Source organism: Podarcis erhardii (assembly GCF_964252035.2).
Source record: "Podarcis erhardii genome assembly, chromosome: 2".
Taxonomy (NCBI): Eukaryota; Metazoa; Chordata; class Lepidosauria; order Squamata; family Lacertidae; genus Podarcis; species Podarcis erhardii.
The window spans coordinates 33,293,863-33,319,856 of NC_138498.1; the positions used below are offsets into that span (position 1 = coordinate 33,293,863).

General features: G+C 41.7%; 2 protein-coding genes across 4 annotated transcripts in view; one reads left to right on the forward strand and one right to left on the reverse strand.

The window, feature by feature from the left end:
* The first annotated feature begins 1,859 nt into the window (after positions 1-1,859).
* ANKRD40 (ankyrin repeat domain 40) lies at positions 1,860-19,309 on the forward strand. The gene is made up of 5 exons (XM_081851261.1): positions 1,860-2,628; positions 5,251-5,399; positions 5,895-6,374; positions 8,874-9,055; positions 13,482-19,309. The coding sequence occupies exons 1-5, from the start codon at positions 2,495-2,497 to the stop codon at positions 13,626-13,628; spliced, it is 1,092 nt and encodes a 363-aa protein (XP_081707387.1). The 5' UTR covers positions 1,860-2,494; the 3' UTR covers positions 13,629-19,309.
* An 863-nt stretch (positions 19,310-20,172) lies between these two features.
* The window catches only part of ABCC3 (ATP binding cassette subfamily C member 3), a 78,006-nt gene continuing 72,184 nt past the window's right edge, over positions 20,173-25,994 (reverse strand). For all 3 annotated transcript variants that reach the window (XM_081850656.1, XM_081850657.1, XM_081850655.1), the window contains 4 exons: positions 24,899-25,057; positions 22,648-22,814; positions 22,140-22,334; positions 20,173-20,651 (listed from right to left, as the gene is read on the reverse strand). In XM_081850656.1, coding sequence (XP_081706782.1) covers positions 20,543-20,651; positions 22,140-22,334; positions 22,648-22,814; positions 24,899-25,057 — 630 coding nt within the window. In that variant the 3' untranslated portion in view covers positions 20,173-20,542. The remainder of the gene's footprint in view (positions 20,652-22,139; positions 22,335-22,647; positions 22,815-24,898; positions 25,058-25,994) is intronic.

Consider the following 25,994-nt stretch of genomic DNA (forward strand, 5'->3'; position numbering starts at 1 on the left):
AGTTTTCGTTTCTGAAAGAAAATAAAAAAGTGACAAATAGAGGAGATAGCTTAGTAGGTGGAACAGGAGAATCTTAACCTAGGTCAGGGGTCAGCAAACTTTTTCAGCAGGGGGCCAGTCCACTGTCCCTCAGACCTTGTGGGGGGCCGGACTATTATTATTTTTTTGAAAAAAATGAATGAATTCCTATGCCCCACAAATAACCCAGAGATGCATTTTAAATAAAAGCACACATTCTACTCATGTAAAAACATGCTGATTCCCAGACCATCCGTGGGCTGGATTTAGAAGGTGATTGGGCCGGATCCGGCCCCTGGGCCTTAGCTTGCCTACCCATGATCTAGGTCATGGGTTTGAGCAAAAGATGAGTTTTGTGGTCCCTTCCACCTATACAAACTATAAAATCGAAATCCCATTACCCAAGCCTCTCAGAGCCTCAATACACAAACAATGGTTCTATTCAGCTTTGTTTAAAATAATCCTCTGGTCCCACATTTGCTTAACGAACCTTCAAAAATAGTCCTGCACCTGTTACTATTAGAACCCCAATGGGAAAGGCAGTGCGTAGGTGTTACCTACACAGCTCAATAATACAAAAGAATTAAATACTTCTTTGACAAGGAGTACTTAAAAAAAAAATAGTCTCATGCTGTGAGACAGAATCATAATACAATCACTTTATAAAACATGGCCAGTTTTTGTTTATAAAACATCTGACACCTGAGGCTGAGTACATGAGACTCAGACTGCAATCCTAAACACTAGTCCTGAGCATAATGGGATATACTTCTGAGCTAAGTCAGAATTTCCCCAAAAAGAGAACTATCATCAGGCAAGTACTGTCTTGACTTTGTGAAGGAGATACAGAACAGAAGTCATGTTTGGCTCCTTGTTTATGTGAGTTGCCAATCTTTTGTTCTCTAAGGGCTTCTCTGCCTATCATATCTACGTACCTGTGAAAAAAACACACATTTTTTTTTCATGGAGAATCCCACCCATTCCAAGTAAATTTCTTAGTATTCCCAGGGTTTGAAGCGTTTTATTTTAGTTGTAAAATGTCTGTTAGGTCTGGGCAAGTGTTTGCTTCTGGATCAATCAATGTGAACTTTTATTATGCAATCACAGTACAGTGTTCAATGCAAAAACAGTATCATTAAAACAAAAGCAGAACACAAAATCTTAACCATTAATTATCCTGCAAAACAATGGTACGTATTTGTTTTACTGCTAGAAGGAACCTGGCACTAAAGTTTTGTTTATATTATTTATTTTCCCATGTTTTATTAATATATTTATGCCCCACCTTTCTTTTTTAAAAAGACTACTAGGCACCTTAAACAATAATGAATCATTAAAAAAACACAACCAAAATAGGGAAAGTGCACCTCAGGCAGAACCTCCCCTCCCCCCCCCAAACTGTCAAAACAGTGAATCGGTCCTACTGCACTAAAATACGTTAAGTAATGGGACAGGCCAGTAGTGATGGACTTGGGTGGTTTTCCCTTAGGAGAGCATTCCATGACTATAACGCCCCAACTGAGAAACTGCTGCCCTGTGTGTCTGGCCATCATAATTCAGACAGCAAGCACTCTCCTGCTCCATTTTAAGAAGCAATCTGCAACATGGACTCTAAGAAACCCTAATTATATTACAAAATGTGCACATTGTAATAAAACTGGGGACAGCATTGGCAGATTACTCGGGAGACATAAATTTACCAAGTCCAATATTTCAAAAGGGCTGCTCTACATCGTATTTAGCTATTTTAGATTTACCGCTGTAGCCTGTTCTGCATCCGTTTAGAACTGCTACAGTTTTTTTTTCTGGGTTCCAGCATTATCTCTTGACGCCTCATACCTTCCTGTTTTGCAAGGAACTGGCTCGCTGTTTTAGTACGTTTGGATTAGTAGTGTTAACAGATTTGTTTGCAGCGTACATCGCGCTAGGAATCTGCCACCGGGGAAGGCAGGGAAACTGACGATCCTTTTCAGTGGAAGCACAAGCAATAAAATGCAGAGAGATCTGGAGCTGGGATAGGTTGTGGTATAAAGTAGTGATCATGAGAAAGACTGCTTATATTTTAAATAGCAACCCGTATGAGCAAATGGGGAAAAAATTAAAGTGTTCTGCAAGCTTGCAGGAGCGCGTGAATGTTCGCGTGCCGGACTGTTGGTAGGAACTAAATATCTAGGTCATTGTTGTCGCACTTAATAGAGTCCCCCTGCGAGAAGGAGGAAGCCGTATCCGCTCTAGACTATGCAATTAGGGAAAATGGCCTTCAGAAATGTGAAACTGTTTGATTTATGAGCCATAGGTAGGAAACAGCCGCATATGAGTTTAAGATGAAAAAGGACTAAGGCGTGAGACTTTTCTTTCAGGACGGATCGGATTCTTCCTGCCTCTGATGGACTAGTTTTATAAGATGATCCGTCGTTCGCAGTAGGCGGCTCCATTCGACAATCCCAAAGTTTTACTGCAAATATAATTTTGTAACATGAGCTCTGCAGCAGAGGAAAAAGAGCTTCAGGAGCGACTGAGAGAAGCCGCTGCTTTGGGGGATGTTGAAGAAGTTCAGCGATTGGTGGAATGTGGCGTCAGTGTGAACTCTCAAAACGAAATCAACGGCTGGTGAGCATTTAGCAAGTGAATTGCATCGGCAGCTTTTGGGCAATACCATACGTATTGGCATTTTCAGAGAGTGGTGTGTGGTAGACTTGGTTACGGAGTTTGGAGTGATATTTTAAAAGTCTTTTTCTTCTTGCTATTCATCCATTCTAAAATTCCTAAAAGGAGGGTCAGACAATGCATTTGCTGTTATGTTTTATTGTGTTCAAAAGTTTATTTTAATCTTGTTAGCAGTGTCTACATCACACTGAAGAGATCTGTTTGTCTGCTTGTTAGATCACAAGTGCCTTTCTCTTTTGTTGGCTTTTGTGAGGTGAATCTCACATTTTAGCAATTATATTCTTATATTTCTAAAAGTTCTCATAAAGTAAATGTTATCATTTCTTTGTAATATAAATTGAATGTATGGCCACTGTGCTTTCTTTTCTTCTACTCTTGTTGGTTGGTCTTATGGAAATGTATTGTGATTTTGGTGTGACATGAAGTTACCTTGGAAAGGGAAGGAGTGAATTAGTGAGATTTGCACGTGGCACAAAATTGTTTTGAGATTTGTTCAGAGTAGAAGAATATAGCAAAACTTTGTCAGAATGATACAATGATAGATAACTGCACACTGGAGAGGAAAAAAAACTAATAATATTAATGTAGTTATAAATTAATTGTTATTAATTAATATACCATCCTATACCCAGAGAATTATAGTACAGGACTGTACAGTAAACTATTGGCAATCTCAAAATCAGTATTGTATACTAAATATGTTAGAAAATACAGAAAATTTAACATTGGTTAGAGTTATATGACTTCGTTGACCATTTAACAAAGTCTAATACTGCAGTACAGTAGTCTCAAAATCAACCGTATGGTTCTGAAAGTGAATAGCTTTATAATGGAAATGGTTTTTATTGGTAATGATCTGTGACCTTTTCTAGCAGAAGTAATATTTAAAAAAGAATCTTGAGAGCACACTGAGATAAAATAAGTAGTAATGAACTAGGGTGACCAAGTGCTTTAGAGAGGACAGGATTCTATTTGAAGGTGTCCCCCTCTGTTTGAAGGGCTGTCAAGCCCAAGTCTGGTTTAAAGATGAACCTGAATAAAGGAGGGCAAGAGCTTTGACGTTACTCCATCAACAACTGGACATCAGACAAATGGGTCACTTGATTGTAGTTGTCTCATCTAGACTGAAATGCATTGTATATATTTTAAATTATAGTAATTATTCTAAACCTGCATCAATGCATATACGTTATCATATGCAAATCTATGTCCTTTTCAATTATGCCTGCATACTTTGTTGGCACTGCATAACTGGGCACTATTTGTTGAACTGGAAAAAGCATTGAATTTACCGGTAGATTATAGAGACTTGGAATCAAATCCTTGCTCACTTAGGCATCTCACTGGATGGTCTTACACTCAGCATAACCTACTTTATTGGGTTGCTCTTAAGATAAAAATAGGATAACCTGATGTGTGCTGTCTTGAGCATCTTGGAAGAAAGAAGGTAGACAAATGCACTAAACAAAGAAATAGCAGTTTTGCAGGATAGTAGGGGGGCCATGCTTGAAAAGGTCAACATCACTATAGGCTTGCCCACACTTCTGCTTGTGCTGTACCTAGAAAGCATGGGTCCAAACGGTTTTCTAGACATGGGTTCAGTTTTCCCCTTGCCCTGCAGCAGGACGTGTAGATAAACCCTGAGTCTTGATTGGATGGTCCAGCTTCAGTTGCTTCAAAGGTGCAGAAGAATTACTTGTCATCACTGGACATTGTTTGGAAAGGGGCAGGGTAATAAACCATGCAGAGTTGCAGGAGGAGGTCTCCTCTGCCCCACTGGAGCTTTAATTATCACCATTCCTCATATTTACATAGTCAATTAGTGTGTGTGGATCCTTTTGTAGTCACCCTGGTGCAATCTGCACACAACAGCAGACTATGGGAAATTCCCAAGGTTTGCAGACATACAAAAGGAAAAAGTTCTGTGCCTTTTTATCCAAATCACCCCAAATACACTAGACTTGAACACGAGAATTCTGTTTACGAATGTATCGTCTGACTGTGGATTTGGGTATATGCAAGACTGCCTTTATCAATACAGTAGTTTGCTGTTGCACTGAGATGTTGTTTGGAGGGGGAGGAAATAAATGTTTTGTATTTATACCTTGTCAACTTAAGTAAATTAGGTAATTGCATTAAATCAGTGAAATCCTTTCAAAAAATGGGTTTTGGTTTGTTTGTTTTTCCAGGAAGGTGAAATGTGCCTCAAATCTTAATTCAGTTGTTGTTGTTTTTAAGTGTGCCCCAGATATTGGAAGTTTAGAGTGTGGGCTCATCTCTTTGGCCTTGCTGCTTAGAGAACTGCATGTGAAAGCTGTGAAACTAGAAGTACTGTAATGAACTTTGAAGCGCTGTGATTTGCAATAGGGAAGGATTCTGCCAGTAGGTGTCACTATAGGAATGTATAAGAAATACAGTATAAAAAATCTGTAAGACTAGCAAAATTGCTCAGCTTAAGGTAGGCTGTCATTATTTTTCAACGAATACAGTACATCAGTTTTTGTTTTTATTTAATGTAGTGTGTTTGCAACCCCCAAACTTAGCTGTTACATTTGCCTTGTGCAGGACTTGCTTGCATTGGGCCTGCAAACGGAACCATGCTCAAGTGGTATCGTACTTGCTACATGCTGGCGCTGATAAGGACGCTCTGACTGTTAAAGAAGAAACACCAGCCCAGTTAACATCAAAGAGGGAAATTAGGAAGATGCTGGGAGGTAAAATGATTGGTTGATACTAATAACTGTCAAGAATATTTTGGTGCCGAAGGGAATCCATAGTGATTCAATGAAGATGAAACAGTATGATCTTCCTGCCCTTGTAACTTTCTCCCCCAAGTCTCCTTTAATCCTTTCGCTAGAATCAGCATTGATGTGTACAGATACTGATTTGGAAAAAGCAAGACTGTAACCATCAAAAATTGATTGCTGAACTTTGACTTGGTTAAAAATGTAGCCCCTCGTTAATCCCAGGTGGGGATGTGCAGGGATAATTTTTGTGACATTTAATTTAATATCTAACTGCATAATAGAAGTATCAAATGATTGCATTTTATTATAGCATTAGAAATGCTTAATATATTTTTATGTGCACATTGTAATTTTAACATGTACAGCTAGCTTAGCAGTGCTAGTTCTGTCTCTCTCTCCCCTGCCAGGTTACTCACCAATGTTTAGTTGGAAATTTATTTAGAGCTATTCTTTATTTTGCAGTGGAAGATGCTGAGGAGCTTCCGGATGAGAAGAAAGATTCCGCCTTGCCCATTATCCCCAATTACTTGGCTAACCCACCTTTCCCTTATGTGTATAACTCCATGAGTAGCAGCACTACCAGCACCTCAGCTTCCTCTTTGAATGGAAGACTTTCCCCTTCCTTAGAACAGCACAATGAAGACTGCCCCATTTCTTTACCTCAAGTTCAGACACCTGGCACTACCATGTTGCAACATGAAAAGCTTTCCCCTCTGGGATCCAATGGGGACATGACAAGGGCAATGGCAGCTGAATCCCCAGAGCCTGCAGTCCAGAATGGTCACGGTCACCAGATGCCTCTTCCTCCAAACAGGACGCTCTCTTCCCCTGTTGCAGCTAAACAGCCTGAAACACAGCCACCAAATGGTTCCTGTGCTGGACCTGTCCCAACATTTCAGCCCTTTTTCTTCACTGGAACATTCCCCCTTAGTAACGTGCAAGGTAACCTCAGCTGTTAAGCTTTCAAGATAGCTTAGTGCTGCCTTTTGGTGAAAACAATTAGAATAAAAACTGTGTGTAGATTGAACAGAAATTGGACAGGATAACAAATCAATTAGCGCAGCGTTTGGTTTGGTTTATAATCTTCCATGGTCAGAAGTCTCTTCCTAAATTTTCTGTCACTTCATACAACCTAGTGGTCAAGACAGTGATACCTAAATGAAATTCCCCAAAGTTTCTGGGGGCGTTTTCTAGCTGCCTGGGAAACAGTCGCATAAGCACTAATCAGACATTTGTCTGAAGGTGTACAGAAGAGGGAAGGCAGCCCTAACTAACCACTATGTGCATTAAATGTAATGTCTGGAAAATCTATGGGGAGATAAAACTGCGTTTAGGCCGTGTCTGCACAATTTATATATCTGTCAAACAGGCAGAGTCCTCGAATCACATGGGAAGAGCCTACATATGGCAATTATTTCCAGACATGTTATCAAATGTGCTTGGGTGAGCCCAATCATGATCACTGCCCCTAGGCACATTCATATGAGCGTTGAATAGTGCTAAATTATTCCCTCTCACACCAAGCAGAGGATGGTCACTACTGTGGATTTACAGAACTCATGCCCATTGCCTAATGATTATATAAGTGGCAGTACAGTCATACCTCGGGTTGAAGTAGCTTCGGGATAAGTACCGTATTTTTCGCCCTATAGGACGCACCTGCCCATAGGACGCACCTAGATTTTTGGGGGGGGGGGAGGGAAAAATTATTTTCCCCCCCCAGGCGCGGGGCTGGGGCGGGGGAAGCCCGAGCTTCCCCCAACCCCAGCCCCCAGAACGGGTCCCAGAGCGATACCGAAACTGTGCGCAGCTTCGGCATCGCTCTGGGAGCTTGCGCAACCTTCAGGAGCCCGGCGCGCCTTCGCTCCCTAGGGCTCCCTAGGGCTGCGCAGAGCTTTCCGAAGCCTGGAGAGGGAGAGGCGTCAGTGCACACCGACCCGTCGCTCACCAGCCTTCAGCAAAAGCCTGTATTCGCCCCATAGGACGCACACACATTTCCCCTTCATTTTTGGAGGGGAAAAAGTGCGTCCTATAGGGCGAAAAATACGGTATTTTCGGGTTGCACGCTGCAGCGACCCAGAAGTAATGGAGCGCGTTACTTCCGGGTTTCGCCGCTCGCATATGCGCAGACGGTCAAAATGACGTCAGGCACAGAAGCGGCGAATCGTGACCCGCGCACGCAGGTTGCGTTCACTTCTGGATGCGAACAGGGCTCCAGAACGGATCCCGTTTGCATCCAGAGGTACCACCGTATATTTTAGTAGTAGAAATTGCTCCTTATGTTACTAAACTAAATGGATTCTATATCCCCCCACCAAATCAATTCACTGTTTTTGTTTGGCCTGTTGCAGATATAGAAAAATAGATTTAATGAAGTTGTTATTACTGAGCTCTAAATGACAGTGTTATCATCAGGAGTACCATAGATTCCTTTTCTCCCCACAAACAATAATGCTTCTTTGCCTTAATTGCTGTTGCTTAAATTGAATGCGTATCTAGGCATATTACCGAAGTAGTAGTATTTATTTCATTGTTTTGGGCCTTCAAAACCTTATTGAAACAACTTACAGTGCAAAAATACTTAAGGCTGGTTCTTTCTGCTAAAGGCAGAGATAGCATGGCCATGAGGAGGGTTATGTCCATGCTTTTTCCCCCTGCTGCTGCTGCTAGGCAGCTCTGCATGCATCAAGCAATAGTTGACTTGGCCCACATTTTCTGATGGAGGTCCTGATACTCATGCAGGCCCCATGAGAGCAACCACCCGAAGCTGAACTGTGAAATTTGCTGGTACACCATGGGCCGTGTTTGATGACAGCAGAAATGTGTTTTATGGCTGCACCTGCATATTCAATGACCTTGTCAATTGCCTGCCCCCCCCTGCCCAATCTCCCCAACTGTGATGGCAGGTTTGGTCTAACACGGACTGGGGAAGCTTTTTCAGCTTAATGGTTACATTATCTTCTGGACCACATTCCAGTGGTGGGCAGGGTGTGGGGAAAAGTGGGAAGATCAATGAATGTAAATGCTACCTTTGTATAGTAGGTTAGTATCTACTCACACACACTTGCTCTACGCAGACAGTTAAAGGAGACAGTGCAGCCAGGCAAATACACTTGAGGAAGGTTGCCGGACCGAGGAGCATTCTGAGGCTCAGAGAGAGGTCTGGAGGGCTGAAGCTCTCCATCTCTAGTCCAGGAGCCTCATTGCTACTCCATGGCAAGCATCACATTGAAGTTGTTATTGTTATTATTATTTATTTATTAAATTTGTATACCGCCCTATATCCGCAAGTTGCAGGGCGGTTCACAAGTTAGAAAAAAGGGATTGCCAAAAGGGAAACAAGGCAACCTTTTGAAATTTAATTATTACCCAATAACATTTGCCAAGTGCTTATTATTAATGCTCCTAACAATTGTGGTTGTGTGTGTCTTTTAAAATTAGAACTGGTGCTTAAGGTCCGAGTTCAGAACCGTACTCTAAAAGAGAACGATTTCATTGAAATTGAACTGGATCGGCAAGAACTGACTTACAAAGAATTGCTCAGAGTAAGCTGCTGTGAGCTGGGGGTTAACCCGGAACACGTGGAGAAAATAAGGAAACTTCCAAATACAGTATTGAGAAAGGTAAGATCCTCATTCTGTCCTCGTTCCTCTGTTTCTTTTTTTATTCTTTTTCTTTTGCTGATGCCAGACCTGTAGAATGACACATGAAGCTAAATACAGTCCAGTGGCTATATCTGATTCGTGTTTCATAACTTCCCAGGGTTTGAACCCTGAGGAAAGCAGCAAAGGCTGGAGACTTTTTGCTTGACCAGGGTTTTCGCCTGACATACTGCATTTAGCCTGGGTTCTGCAGGCCTGTTTTATGCATTTAAGAGGTTGTGTGGTGGGGTGCTTAAGATATCTGTATTATTTCCCGAGACTTTTAAATCAGAAGTACGGTAGTAGCATTTCAGCAGTGTAACTCTGCCTGGACAAGAATAGGTCACTTAAGGCAATAGATTAATTGATGGGTCTTATTTCTCCCACAGTGATCAGTTTAGATTTTGGAGTTCATATTTGACACTGGCATTTTGGTGCTAATGCTAATGTCAAATTTTGGTGCCAGAGCAGATTTCTGTGTCAATAAGACTTTGTTATATTCTAAATATCAATTTAGAAAATCGGTGCAATGATGGAAATTGGATACTCCAATAAAAATGACTAAAAGTCAAAAGCACTGGGCGCAAAGATTCAGTGGAATCTCTCTCTCTCTGTGCTACGTTGAATTTTTGGTTGCATTTCATTGCTAATGAGTAGGACAACTGTGTTCCCACTCCAGGTCTTTTTAAAATTTCAGTCCATGCAGGAGGGAGTTTTGTGTGTGCAGAACGGCAGCAAGCCATGTGCAAACCTGCACTGCATGTTGCATGTTATATGCAAGAGGATTTACCATCTGTGTAGTTTGATACTGGAAGTTCCTGTTCTCAGATGTTGGTATAGATATTCAAAGGGTTGGAGAAACATACACATCCAAATGCACACAATCTATATATTCTCATTTGCCCCTGCTCAGGGCAGGTGAAGATAAGGGTTTTCCATCCCCAAGTAATGTAATGGAAATGCTGTCCTGATACAACTTCTGAGGCCACTATGTGTGACTTTTCTTTCTGAGGTTCTTATTTAAGTAGGTTTGGCACATAGCTACATCTAGATGTGGGCCAATGGCTTTCAGCTGCATACCTGAGAGCTGAAATTGGACCCAAAGTTATTCAGCATCACTGCTTCTGTGTCTCTGACATTGGTTATACCAGCTTCTGATTCCTTTTGCAGTTGCAGTTTAGTATAACCCATAGGTTAGGACTGGGCAACACACACAATCTGTAAACCACATGGATTCAAAGCATCCTAGAGTTTAGAGTTGGAAGGAAACTTGGACGTTTTTGGTCCAACCTCAATGTGCTGGATGCAGCTACAGCATCCCTGACAGATGGCCATGTGATGCTTGGTGTGCCATGCATGTTAGAATCTTGACAATTCAAGGAATTGAGTTGTCTCCCTGGATTCTCCCTGAGGCCAGTACAAGATGCTAACTTCAGAATTTGCAGGTCAGAATAGTTTAGGTTTTTTCTGTCTTCCATACAATAACTTATTTGCACAACTGCTGGGCACATCACCTCCGTGCTAGCTAACGGTGAGCTGCTGTAGCCACACGCATGACCAATCTTCTTGCCTACCAGCTGTAGTATCTGCTGTAGTATTTCCTGTTGCAGTCTGAATGCCCAGCTCGCTCACTCTTTTCCTAGATTTTTTGTTTCGGGTGCTCCACCCCACATAAACATTTGCTTTGAGTTAAGTGCGCTGATTTCCCCTCTGTTGTGTTTGCAGTTCGGATTGTAAAATCTTAGCGCACTTATCATTGCTTTTTCCAAGCTGTTAATAAAAATGTTCACTAGTGCTGGTCCAGGGCAGATCCCTGTGGAATGTCATTTAGCTCCCCAATTCAAACAATAGCAATCCACTAATAGCTACTCTGGCTGAAATCCACAGCATGCTGGAACATCTTGTGTGTAGCTTCCCAGCCAAAAGTACACCTGCCTCATGGCAGCATGTTCCAATTCTCCCTTCTCCAATTTACTTGTAAGAGTAGCATATGGAACATTATCAAAAGCCCTGCTGGAATTGAGATATTTTATCCATTTGGTTCCTTTTACTAAAGCCAATTATCCTGCTGGAGTAATAACCCAGGCTGGCTTTCATTTTCTCAAAAATATTGGCAGCTAATAACCAAGACCCATTCCTTCAGATATTTATTATAATTTATGATTATTCAAGCTTTCATACTATGTTCAGGGTAATTATAACGGTATCATCTTCCCCCAACCTGCATTTACGGATACTACAGTTCTTACACCAACATTTCTTGACGTCAGTGGGACTATCCTGCAGTACACATGTTGCCCACAGCAGTCTTCATAAGCATCCAATCCCTTTCATATGAACGTTTCATATCTGTAGTTTTAAACCTTATGTTTTAAATAAAGAACGCCTTCTGAAAAGAGATGCTTAAAAAGAAAAAGCCCTCTTAGAATTGGAATCTCTGCCTGCCCTCCTCATCATGATAGAATGAGTGGACTTTTCCTGTGCAAATAATACAAGATCAAGATATTCCTGCGCTATTCACTAGTCACCATAACCCAGGCAAGTCCAAAGTCCGTTTTGGGGGCCTAATCCGGCCCGCTGGTCAGTTTAATCCGGCTGTGATCCACTTTAGTGCTAGGTGATCAAATAGGAAGCACTGCCTTTCCACCCATTTTACAATGTGGTACTGTCTGCTTTATTTTTGTAGCCTGGCATGGTGGACTTAATTTTGTTGATGTAGATGTTTCAAATACCTGTGCTCTCAGTTGCTCTAGCCAAGCTGAACTGAATTGGAGCACAAATCCTCTTAAAGGCTCTGGCTCCCAATCCAGTTATACAGATGTAGCCCTGGTCAAATCAATCAACTCTAGCCCCCGCTGCCTCCTCTGGAACATCTGATTGGCATTCTCGCTGATTTCCTGATAGGACAACGTATATGGAGTCCCAACAGGAGGGGAACTGCATTCATATTGATAACCCTTAGCTGGTTCAAAGTACTTTGCCAGCAAGCAACATTGTCAGAATAGGCATTTTAGCTTGGACTTTTTTTTTTAAAGCAAAATTCATTCCAGGTCTCTAAAGGGAACTTTTCATTTATCTGTTTAGAAAACTTTTTGAACAGTTCAATTTTTAAAAAAGTGAGTGGTGTGCATAGAATAATATAAAATAATAATATTCACACTCTGTGGCAAGGATATAGCACAAATTATGCACTCATTCTCCTTCACACATGCTGATAACAACATAGTTGGAGAAGGCACACTTTCTCCTATTTAATGCAAATAGATTTAGATAGAAAATAAAGGCTTCACTTGAACAATAGCTGCCCACAAGCATTAACTCTCTGTTGTACTCTGTTTGAGCTTATGTCTTTCTGGCAAACTAAGGCTGTAATCCTATGCACACCTGCCTGTAAGTAAGTTTCAATGTGTACCATAATACTTATTTCTGAGAAAGCATGCATAAGTTTGCACTGATAGTCTGAAAATCCATTTTTGCAGCATTAAAAGTGGCAACCCTTTGGTTTGCTGTATTTCTAGAAGACTCAAGCTATAGCATAAGAAATTTCTTAATCTCTTAGCGATCTCCATGTAAAGACCCTCACAGAGCATAGGCTGGCAAGAACACATGGAGAATCAAGTCATAGGTCCAAGAATAAAACATTGGGTTGGATCCAAACTGTTTGTTGAAGATAACTCTCGTTGATTTCAATATCAACTATGATTGATTTTTCACACTGGTTTCCATGGGACAACTGCAACTAAATTGCTCTGGATCTATCATCAACAATAATCATTTATAAAACACGGCTAACGAGTCCTACCACCAGAACCCCTACAAGTACTTCTGCTAGCACAACAAGGCTTTCCCCCAATCTGCACTCCCCATAACCCCACAAATAGGCAGGGGATGTTGGGAGAACACCTGAAACAGCATGCCAGCAGAGGAGAGGGCAGATTTCTCTGTCAGCACAAGTATTTCTATTTGCCTGATGAAACCTCTTCTTAGTGCTATGTTGAGTTCATCCCTTAAAATCTACTAAGTGCTGTGTACAAATTAAAAGGAAGACAGTCTCTGTTGGTAGGCTTACAGTCTAAAAGACACAGCACAAAAGGAAATGGGGATGGGAAGGGCAGAGCATACAAACTCAAAACACCATTTCTTAAAGTTAACGAAGTTCTTAATAATGATCAGCTTGAATGAAAACAGTTCAGGGAGGAGAGGAACCAAAAGGGCAACTGGTCTCTCAGCCCAGGCAATGGCGTGGATCCTGTTGTCCAGTTTCTCTTTCCTGCAGTCAGTTGGAACATCAAAATTTGCAAGATGTAGCGCAACACAAAGGTGAGCCGAAATCGTTGCATCATGTGGACTAGCATGCCTCTTATTAGTATAGACATCATTTTTAATTTATTGTGTTTATTTCTTTCAGGACAAAGATGTATCAAGGCTTCAGGATTTCCAAGAACTGGAGCTGGTTTTGACGATGAGTGATAATGACTTTCTGTTTAGAAATGCTGCACCAACGTTAACTGAAAGGCCTTGTTACAATAAGAAAGCATCAAAGTTGACTTACTAGCTATTCAAATGAAAAACCTGTCACTAGTATTTAACAGTTAAACCTAGGATTTTGCAAGGGCTATAACCTCAGATTCTACTTTACCTTGGAAGACAGAGTTAACCTATAAAGCACACTTACTTGGAAGCAAGTTCTGCCGAAAACATTTGGGCTTGTTCCTACTTAAGTGTCTGTAGGATTAGAATGTCCACTTAGAGTATCTGCAGTTAATTTTTGAGTAACCTGGCAGTGAAGTAATGTTTTTGGATAGGATACTAAGCAGCAACAGATTATTGCCTCTCTCTTCATGCAGCAGTGTTTCTTGCTAGGAAATCATTACATCTCTGAACACTGCAGAGTTAGAAGCTCTCAGGGAAAGACTTAAATTAAATTGCTCTAATAATTGCTACTTATTAAAAAGAGCAGGAGCACTTATGTTGAAGGAGAGAACCCGGAACACATTTAACACTTGTAATTGGATACTTAGCATGCAGAGACTCCTAGTATAACCAGTGTTCAAATGTGTTAGCTTGAGAATAAGCTACTTTTGCAGGAGAAAGGGTAAGAGGAAGAAGGGGAAACCTGGGCTCTCAAACAGTAGTTACACTGGCCTAGTGCAGGAGCGGCTGTTCTGTGGCTCTGCAGTTGTTGTTTGACTTCAGTTCCCATCACCCCTGCCTATTGACTTATCTAGCTTGGACTGATGGGATTTGGAGTCCAAAGAGTATCTGGAGGGTCACAGGTTAGTCACTCTGGTGAAGTGTTTCAAACAATGCTAATACTCCTTTGGAGAATGGCATGTTGCAAAACGGAAGTGGGATATATCTCACCACTTACGCATGTCACAAGGAATGTCAGGGTTGTTAGAGGCAGAACGGTAGCCTGAGATGGTCCCCCTAGCCTCACTGCTGCTAATGGGACAAGCCACCTGTAAGCTTCCACAAGGGGAGAGGTCTGTACAGTTTGGAACTGACAAGCAGGGAACGACTCTCCTCCCCATCCCATCTCCCAGTGGTACGTTGTGGCCTGGGAGACTGGACCAGTCAGGTCCAGATGCCCATTCCTTTGGGGAGGAAGGCTCAAGACTTCTGACACTTTATTTGGCTGAGTTAAAACCGTCACCAAGTGGCTAAATCAGCTGTGATTTCTTCAAGATGGTGCTCAGGTCAAATATTTGAACATATTTACCGTGTTAACCCAAGCTGTAAATATGTTGACCGAAACCGTTAGGGTGTGTGTCTAACTCATTATTGCTTGCCAGTAAACAATACAGAATGGCTGGTAGTATCTGGTGATGGCTGGGGATATTATTATTATTATTATTATTATTATTATTATTATTATTATTATTATTATTATTGGAGAAGCTTCCAGAAGGATTATTAAGAATGCAACTTCACTCCAGAGCCTGATGCCACACATGAAACGAGCACAACCCCCCTTAGCCTCTTATCCTAATTATCCTCTGATCTTGAAACTATTAACTATTTAAAGGAAAGTAATCTTGTAGCATTTTAAATAGCAAAAAATATTTTTAATACCAAGATAAATTAGTAAGGAAATCTTGGCATTTCTATGCATTTCTGACAGACTTGCTTGCATCTCATATAGGCATGTCCAGCTTTTCATCTTCTTGCTAGTTCACTTTCTGTATAAATAGTCTGCTGTCAAGTTCTAGAATTAAAGAGTCTGGAAAAGCATGGAACATAACATTTTTGAATAAAATATAATATACCTAGTTTTAGGATTATGTGTACTAGTGAAGGGATCTCAGTTACTCTAACTGCAGCACAATTGAGTATGTGCTTCAAGTTGGTTGGACTACCCAGCTAGATGAATTAATTAACAGAAAAAATATTCAGCTGCTGATTTCAGTGCCCCCATGTCAGGCTCCTAAGCTTCAGATTGGGGCAAACGCTCATGTGCTCTGTAACCCTAGCTTTGAGCCATGGCTTTCTAAGCAAGGGCCCTGACCGATATTACAGAATTACAAGCAGCTTTGAAGGGAAATTTATGCCCACAGTAATGCACTTGGAATGGGTGGTATTCAGCAACTTCCACTTGCTGAATGGGACTTTCCCCACTCGCCTCCACCAGATGTGCTCTAGAGGGAAAGGTCATTTTTCTGGAATGAAGGTCCATCACGTGGATTGTAGCGCCACCGGTTATCCAAACGCCAGAAATGCACTCAGAATTGCAAGTAGTAGGTGTGCCATAGTCCTCCTCAAGCTCAGAGAAGAAAAATGCACAGAGGACAAGCTGCTACAAACTGCTTCTTTAAGAAAATAACAGGAGAGTGCATATAAATGGTCTTAACAGAAAATATTGGAAGAATGCAAGCAAAATAATTGAAGCAAACACAGAGGAAACCCTTCCATGGATTAGGTAGCCACTCAGAAGCATATAGATAGGGAGAGAAGGCTGTGATGGAACTTCATCTCAGAGAAGTGTCCTTCAGGTAAGGAACCAATATTCCCTTCTCCATGTCAAAGATGCAAAACCTTTTTGGGGGGGTTGAGGAAAAGCGATGGACTACAAAAGGATCTGACAGAGCAGGTCCCTTCAGAAAACACTGTAGAAAAGGATGAGAACCAATGGAGGAGGATGTTTAGGTGGCCAGGACTAAAGAAATGGCAGAAACTAAAGTGACCTGATGAGGTGAACTTTGGCATGGAGGAGAGACAGACTGCAGCGGCTGGGGAAGGCAGACATTGGCAGCTGGGGACCACAAAAAATAAACAGCAGGGTTGGGAGAGCAAGCAGCTGTGGCCAGGGAGAGCAAGTGGCTGTGGCCAGGAAGCTGTGGCTGGAAAGGGAAATTGGCAGTAGCCAGGTGAATAGATGGCAGCGACTGGAGGGAAAAAAGGGAAAAGAAAAGAAAAATCTACTGGAAAAGAGAGGGAAGCAGGAGGAAAACTGGAGACAGAAGAATCAAAGGACAGAAAACGGGGTTTTTTGAGGGGGAATCACAGGAAACAACGGAAGATGAAGGTTAGTAAAGACACATGGAAAGTCATGGAGGTGAAGCTAGGAAAGACGACAGCTTCAGATGTTAGGTAGGAAATAGACTAGGGTTGAGGAGGGCTAAGCCACACCTACTTTGTGTAACTTTGTGAGTAGCCTACCTTCAGATGGCTGGTGGCGTGATGGACCTTCATGCTCTTTTTAGATGCTTTAAACTCGGCCAGGCTAGAAAGAAGTGCTGTTCTGTGCACTTGCAAATTCCAGAAACCTGGATCTTATTTTGCTTTTCCAAGCGACCCATTTATCGCAACGGGATGCAAAGATTGATGCCACTAAGGGGGTCATTATTGCTTTGCATTATTTGCTAGGGGCAAACTCTGTGAGCGGAGCGTCTAGCAGCATATTAAGCCCCTTCCTCAGTCCTGTAGTTCCCAAGATGATAACTCATCCATAGCCTACTACTCAAACACTGTATTTTTCATCTCCTTAAGTCAGATCATTTGACAAAGGAATTTAATGTCATTCAGCTTCAGTGGCCCACACTGGTCACATGTCCTAGTTAAGCTAGGGCTTAAAAGCTTCACTGTGATTAATGGGTTGTACCCAGTGGTTGCACAAATGGAAAGCAGCTTTTTTCAGCCTGAGGGCCACAATCCCTTCTGTGGGAGCCACATACCAATGGTGGGAGGAGCCAGGGGCAAAAGTGGGTGGTGCAATGAATGCGGAAGCACAGTTCAAGGAGACATCCAGAGAAGGGTGGGGCCTGGGGGAAGGTGGTGGTATGAGTTTTCCAAGGGTCCCAGGCCTAAACAATACATGGTTTACCTGAATTATTCCAAGTAAAACTATTCCTGTCACTAAATGCCTGGGTAGATACCATAATATTTCAGTGCAATTATAACTGACAGGTAAAGCAGTAATTTGACTAAAACATTTAACTGTTTAATAGCTAACAAATTTAAGCTACCTTATGCTGGGGACAACCTTCTGAACTTCTATATCCCTTTAAACAGTGGCCAAATTGAGTCATCGGCTCCTTGCAGGAGCCAAGAAACCCAGACTCAGCTCTTTAGGCTTATTATCCCTGGTGACTGCGGGTCACAGCTCCACAGAGGAAACAAAGTGTTTTGTGACAATCCAGGATAGTTAGCACGGGTCTAACATGTTCGCACGGTGCCGTCTCAAGGTAACAATTCCAGCATAAGACTCACTGAAACTTTATAGTGCAAGCAAGCTTTTGGTTGTCACGAGTCATTTCATTGCCTAATTGTAGAGAGCTAAGATATCCCTCTGCCTCATCCAGGGCTTAATGCACTGACATGGCCAATGCCACCTGGAATGTGAATTTTGAACTCTTGTAGGCCTTAAAACATTAGCACAGGGTTTAGAAAATGCTTACTTTGCTTACTTTCAATGGAGCACTGTGGCAACACATTATTTTTGTGGTACAGCCGAAGTCAGAGTCTGCCAATGTGGCACTAGTGGGCCCCACTATACCTGCCAACACCTACTATGGGTCCCCAAAAGTTCTCAGTAAATATTCCCTCAAAAATCCACAATGCGTGAAAGACTGTTTGCTCTTCCTGCTCAGTTCCTATTTGCACCGAATCAGCCTGTCCTATATTTAAACATCACCCCCTTAAGCATGCCCACATTTCACCCAGTTCCAAGATTGGACACCCCATCTCTCTTCAATTCTGAACAGAGGAGTGGCTCATTCTGTGCGTGAGGTGGCTGACATAGGAGCCACTGATGGGGGAGATGGAGCAGGGGGCATCTCTGCAACATTTTGTGGTCCAAACTTGTTATGCCCTTTTTGATGCAACTGCCACTTGGTGTTATGCCACATTCCCACGGCGATCTTGTTGCGACTAGTACCCATGTCGCTTTCTAAAAATTCCAAATGTGCCCACTGGTCCAAAAGGTTGCCGCCCCCTGACCCAAGTGCTGGAGACAAAGCCATTGGCAGCATATTATATTGCTGTGACTCCTTGTTAGGGTTTATTCAGTCTTGCCATAAAATTAATGCATTGAGATAAATGAAAATATTGCCAGGGACCGTGTTCCAGTGTATCCAAATTTTCTGACAGGTGCCAGGTCAGGATTTGCACAACATATTTAAGGTGGCAATTCTCCCCATCCCCTTTTGATTTTAAGTGTGTGCCTAAAATCAACACACACCGTCAGCTTCTCTGGAAGTGCTTGAAGGGAAATGTGCTTTTGTGCTAGAAGACTTGGGAACAAGGTTCTTAGAAGAGGAAGGCCACAATCCAATATGAAGTCAGTGGTTGTGCCCCAGACTGCTGGATCGTGGCTGAAATGCCTTTGGGCTTTTCAGTGAGAAGCAGATATCCACAGGCATCCACAGGTATCTAGTATGTGGGTAAACAAATTGACATGCTCTATTGATTAGCCATAGTATTAATTAACATATTACAAGTCTGTTGATTATACTGCACAGTTGCTGGCATCTTTCTATGCACTCAGAGGATTATTTTTATATTGTATAACTTATGCAATTTATAACAGAGGATTTTATTAGTGTTACTAACCTAATAACAACTGTGTGGTACTTTATGATATCAGTGGAAATAAAGGATTCAGAACTTCATTACTACACTGAAAAAAAACATGGTTATAATGAAGAATTAACCAAATGATTTATGTTTGAGTTTCTTATTTCCTGTATGTTGTGCCCTTTTTACAATTAATAAAAGTTTGTTGCTTTTAAAATGGGAGATTTTGGTTTGTTTTTAAATATTTCTCTCTCAAAAGGTGCTCGTTGTAAGCTTTCTATGTAATGAGAAATTTGCTGTCCTGGCTGAAAGTTAAAATTCTGAATGAATATTTTGCCTTATCAGGGGTCAGCAAACTTTTTCAGCAGGGGGCCGGTCCACTGTCCCTCAGACCTTGTGGGGGGCCAGACTATATTTTGAAAAAAAATAATAAGGAAAGAATTCTATTCTATTTAAAACATTCTATTCATTTAAAAACATGCTGATTCCTGGACCGTCCACGGGCCAGATTTAGAAGGCGATTGGGCCAGATCTGGCCCCCGGAGTTTAGGTTGCCTAACCATGCCATAGAGATTTTTTTAAAGGAACTTTGCTCCTGTTCTACATGCCCTGGTAACTTTTTGATCTTACTACTACATGTACTACTGTACTTTATGAGGAGCAGCCCTCAGAATAAGTCCAGAAATTTCTGGTAGTCCTGTATCTGGAAGTACAACTTTTGGCCCAGCCAACCAGTAACCAGTCCTGCTTCAGAAGTGGTATCAAGATTTTAGCTTTTAAATAAGGGCTCTATGCACTGGGGCTCAACTGTTTGAAGAGAGGAACCACTCAGCTAAAGCTGCGCAAGTCCCCTTCTGTGTGTGCAGTGCCCCAGGCTGAATGGGAGATGTGGGCTTTTAAAATATATTGGCAGTGTTTTGAGGATTTCCTCATGCACAGCGTATTTATTCTGGGGTGGGGGGTCCCACACATTTTGCCTGATTTTTAAAACACTGCTGCTAGAGGTACGTTGTTGAAAAATGGGCTTCAGGTTTTGTTTTGTTTTTAAATCAACTTAATCCTGGAAACAGCACCACAACTCCACATTTCATTGATTCATTTTACTTAACAGAAAATGAATGGACGGATAATGCCAGTGCCTTTGTATCGCTAGCTGTAATTGACTATATAAGATAAAAAGAATACAGTTAAGTGCTATGCATACACACACTCACATCCATTTTCAGTAAGATGTCAGGTAAAAAAAATACTTCTGTATGTAGAAAATATTTTTAAAAATATAAAAATTAAATTTTCTGGTTCTCATAGGCATATGAAACATTTTGATTCCGTATCGCAAAAATAAAAATAAAAATGGTGTTTTGAAAAGTACAGTACATTCAGGTATTGCTTGTGGGTTTTTTAAAAAAAGAATCCCAGTAACTAGTCCTTTGGTGAGATATAGCAGCTGTCCTGTTATGCCAATCCAGCATCTTTTGCCATGCCATAGAAAATTCCTTTAGATGCTATAAGACGCGAAGGTGTGTCAAATTCAGCAATTGCTCCTTTTTCTAGAACAAGGACTCTGCAAAACAAGAGGGAAAGTGAAATGTGTTTCTAAACAAGAATTGCTAATCCTAACCACCAGGGGGAGGGGGCAGGAATGTCTGTTGTCACAAGGTCTACTAACTGCAGAATCCAGCAGCTTTTTTAGGTCCTCAAGATTTTATTCCACATATAGTTAAAAAAAAAAAAAAACAATAACAACCCTAGAGAAAGAGAAAAAATGTGCCAGCTCACAGGGGACAAGTACTGAATTTGAATGTGAGAAACCTAAGTTCATGTTCCGTCATTGCCATAAGACTTGCCAAGTCACACTTGGCTTTAGCTCCTTACCTGGGAAACTGAAATACCCCTAATTGCGTCATGGCACTGTTATGAGGGTGAGCAGAACAGATGCAAAGCACTCTGCCCATTAGATGTGTTAGAGGTTAACTTTCATATGAATTGCAGTGCTGCAGCCACAGAATTTTAGTTTCCTCCATAGTGTCCTCAAAATACTTTTCTGTGCCTAGAGAAATTAGCTGATTAATGGTTTGGCTGCAGAGAAAAACACACTTGCTATCCTTTAGAGTGGGTTTACTATATGGGCATCCCCACTTTTCTGAGTCTGTTGGCTCTTCCTATTTCGTCCCTCTTTGTTGCCATTGAAACCCATTTGATAATGAGTTAATTTGATCTGTTACCATAGGGTAAGTGGCTAAACGAGCAATCCCACTTATGCCTCATTCAAGGTCCTTTCTCGGGGGGAAAGGGAAAAAACAAGCGACCTCTCCCTGCTCTTCCTCCCAGAATGTTCATACTGCTCTTTGCAGGTGCAAGCTGCACATATCTACAAAGTGAAGTAGCAACGTTACTGATGAGTAAGCACTCCAGCCTGCCATGTGAAACTGTGGCAGAACTCTTTCCAGCCACCAGAGCTATTCTAAGGATGTGAACAGCGTTCCTCATGACATTTCTATGGACGTTGCCTGGAGCATCACAAGAAACCAAGTCCCTCCTTAGGGAGGGTCTCAGAATAGACCAGGAAGTGAAGCACTTGTCAGTGACCACCTGGCAGGGCAGGGAACCTGTGGCCCTCCAGATGCTGTTGGACTCCAATTGCCAGTGCCAGGTAGCATGACCAATGTCTAACAACAGCAGGCTACATCAATGACCTAGGGCTTGGGACAACCATATCATATCTGCCCTAGGAAAAGAAGTGGGTACCAATACATCCTGGGTTTCATGTTCCTACTGGATGCCACAAATTAATCTGTAAGGCTGGCAGTGGATATGAATTAACTGATCCAGTATAAAAGAGCCAATTGGTCTTTAAAGATATGTTCCCAAAAAAGACTGAAAGGCTTTTAAGCCTTTTTTATTGATCTGATAGTGGGATTAATTGCAGGCTCTATATTAGGTTCACCTGTTTCCTTGGTTTAAGATGGGCAAATGCAAGTCAGGAATAGTCATACAGATTATTTTAGGATGCCATAAAGATCATAGCTATGCTCTTGTCCTTCATAGTTACCTGGTGTAATCCATAATTGTATTCAGCCTATGTGCTATTGTCAGCACAGTACAGTCTTCAAACTGTGTTCGTATTGTCATCTGAATGAGATCATCTGTCTCAAGGTCGATTGCTGCGGTAGCTTCATCCAGAACCAGGATTTTGGTTTTGCGGAGAAGAGCTCTTGCTAAGCAAACAAGCTGCCTTTGGCCAACACTGGAAAAAGAAGATTAAACTTTTATTTCATTTCTTTATTCCGCCTTTCCTCAAAGAGGTTAGCAACAATAAATTAAAACCATCAAATACTAACAAAAACTGCAAAAGCATAAAAGCAGCAGAGATTAAAATAACATAAAGAAAGAGCAACCAGCCAAACACTTAAAACAACTTCTAACAAGCTTTAAAGATTTAACAAAAAACCTTCCTAAGGGAAGGTCTTCATAATGAAATGAAAGGCTACTAGAACGGTAGCAAACCATTTTGCTGTAGGTTTCTAGTGGTATCAATTTCTTGAACCAATTTCAGTTACCTAAGGTTTTCTCCTCCTTCCGAGCATTCGTAATCCAGCATAGCTGGCTGGCTGCTGACAAACCTCTTCAAATTGGACAGTTCAAGAGCTTTCCATATTTCCTCCTCGGAATATCTATCAAATGGATCCAAATTCAGTCGGAGTGTTCCAGAAAAGAGAACAGGGTCCTTAACAAAATTAATACAATTCCATCAGCATACAGATAAAAACAACAACCTTGTCCCAGCTCCTGCCAATCTAGCAGTTCGAAAGCACATCAAAGTGCAAGTAGATAAATAGGTACCACTCTGGCGGGAAGGTAAACGGCGTTTCCGTGCACTGCTCTGGTGTGCCAGAAGTGGCTAGTCATGCTGGCCACATGACCCGGAAGCTGTACGCCGGCTCCCTCGGCCAATAAAGCAAGATGAGCACTGCAACCCCAGAGTCAGCCATGACTGGACCTAACTGTCAGGGGTCCCTTTACCTTTACCTATTGCTTGAATAGATTCTAACTCACTAATGTGGTTAAAACAAGAAATCATTTCTGTGGTCTGCATTACATTAGGAAGCGATGATATATCCAGCACCAGGTTTGATTCCCAGGGAGTGCTTTACAGTTGAATGGACACAAGGTGGTCATATAAGCAAGACTTAAACCCCATGGCCTTTTGGGTTTGTGGTGTTCGGGAGCCAAAACGTTTGAGTTGCAAGGCGTTCGGGATCCAAGGTACGACTGTAATTTGTTTAAAGCATGTCAAACCAATTTAAAAAAACAAACAAACCATTGTTAAGGTTAACTGGTTTGTCCATTTGGACAAAACAATAAACCAGAGTTAAGCAGAAGTGGAAGCGGAAGCTTCCAGACTCCTCTTCCCAGTTGCACAGTGGGCAGAGAGAAGTGTGAAAGCCAGGGGCTCACTGCAGCACATTTGGCTCTTTCACTGTAAACTATGGTTTAGCATGATGTGCAAACGTGGCCATAGTAAAATGACACCAGGACACAAAATAAGTTGTATTACATATTAAGAAGGGGAGGATGGAATTCAACATGAAGCTACAATTTTCAGTGGCAGTCATGCTCCTTATAACATAGGCTTCCATCTTAAGAAGTGAATTACTTGTGGTTGCTTGCACTAGTGCAGTGGTTGGGAGCCTCTGGCCCATGGGCCTAATTAGGCCTGCAAGACCTCCCCATTTGGCCTACAAGGCTATTTCAGCCAAGCCATGCCCCTGCTCTACACCTGATGCCGTATATGATGTTGGGTGTGGGGCAGGTAAAGACTTGCTTCCTGCCCAAAAGTGGCTTGCAGGCACTGCTGATTAACTGATTGACCATGTTTACCAAGGCACATGGCTTTGCAAGCAGTGACCAACAGCTGAAGTCAGTGCTTGCATGGCACTGTGTCTTTGCCTCCTTAGTTTGAAATCGAAGTGCATGTGCAAAGGACAAATGGGTCCCCTGATGTCACTGTCACATCAGGTGATTGATGGCCCATGGGATGGGTGGGGAGCCAATCCCCCACCCCTACACTAGTGTGCCGTAAGAAGCTGCTTTTTGGTCTCCATGATGTTATTCTGATGAGTGTCATGACCAGTGCCATTTTGATGGGATAAAATTCTGTCACGGAATTACAACTTTCTTTGAAGTTCTCCCCAACCATTTAAAGGCGTGTAGGAAAAAGACAAAAATAAATAAAGAACGAAAGTCTATTTTCCAGAAGCAAGGCTACACCCAATCCCTCACAATACATGAAGATGAGAATATAGCACCATTGGTGCTAAATCTGGGCCAGTGATACAAAAAAACCACCTACCGGTACTTACCTGGGATGGAGTATACAGAAAGATATAACTGTGCTGCCCACTATAAGATTTCAGAACAGGAACTATCAGACTAAGAAAATAAAACTAAGAGTACTCGGCTACAGCTGTGAAAATATGAAATCTCTTCATTTTCTGAGGGATGTGTATGCCTATGAAACTTAGAGAGCAAGAGAAAGCTTGCTTGAGTTGAAAATAGACCTTAGCAGGAATTGCTATAATGTTGTTCCATTTTTACAGCTCATTCAAATCCTTCCTCTTGGGTTCCCTGTTTATTCCTGTCCCGGGGCACAAAAGCAACTATTATAAAGCAAATCGTGTAACTGCTAGCCCTAGATACACAGCCTGACCTACCTTGCAGCCGTCTCACTTTACAAAAACATAACAAGCCCGGTTTGTTTGCCATATTAAGTTATATTTAGTGTATCTCTCAGGGCATAGGTCAGCTTACCTGAGGAATTATAGTCAGCTTGGATCGTAAGTCATGAAGGCCAAGGTCTGAGATTCTTAACCCATCAATTTTGATTTCCCCCTCCACAGCTTCTAGGATCCTGAAGAGGCAGAGGGTCATAGACGATTTGCCAGCCCCAGTTCTTCCAACAATCCCAACCTAATTCACGTGTTTGAAAAATTAGGTTCAGTTAAATACCAGGACGTGTTTAGTTATCTTATGATACACCGTTTCACTTAAAAAAACAAAACAAAAATTACCACTATCCTGATCTAGGTGAATTTTTAAAAATTGAATTGAATAGAAGAGAATCAAAAGAAAATGCACTGTTATACAACTGAATCTGTTCTAGGGATTTCTGTGAAGAAGTATGCTTATCAGTCCAGAGGTTTATTAAAGGGATAGTTAGGCCTCTGCCTATTGAAGAACTCTGCAGGGCTCTCTTCCTCCTCCCTGAGAAAGGGCCTTTTCTTAAGAGTGAAGCACAAGGTAGCCAGAAGTGTACATATGCCACAAAAGAGAAAGGGGTCCCCCTCTACTCACAGCTCTTTCTTCACTCTCTGTCCTCTAGCTGCACACTTTCTCTTTACTACACTGTGCAAACCTTCTACACTGTTATAGGTATTTTTTGTTTGGCAATATATTTTCAAATAAGCTAATTTTGTATTGGCCTAATATCAGTGCCTGAATTCCCACTTCCCGCTGCTTTCGGTCACCACCTTTTTTGGGAGGTAGGATACATGAATATTCTTTTTGTAGGATAATCAGCTTCATATAACCAACATGCTTAAGCCCAAATAATGCTGGAAGGGGCTTAGACCTGTCCTGGAAGGGGTTTAGACCTGGGAGGCCCTAGGTAATCAATATTTTTTCCCCTTCAGTCTACCTGAGAAGCTCAACATGCAGCAACCAGCTCAGACCTCATGGCTCTTACAAGCCACTCTTGAGTTCCCATACCAATAACTTAGGAACTTTGACAACTTTTACTGCCTGTGCAACTTTTTCTGAATGCTATATGGGAATGCTCATGAATCTGACATTTGGAGCTTTTGTAAGTAAACCATTCTTAACTTACCAAATGTAAGTCTTTTTCTAT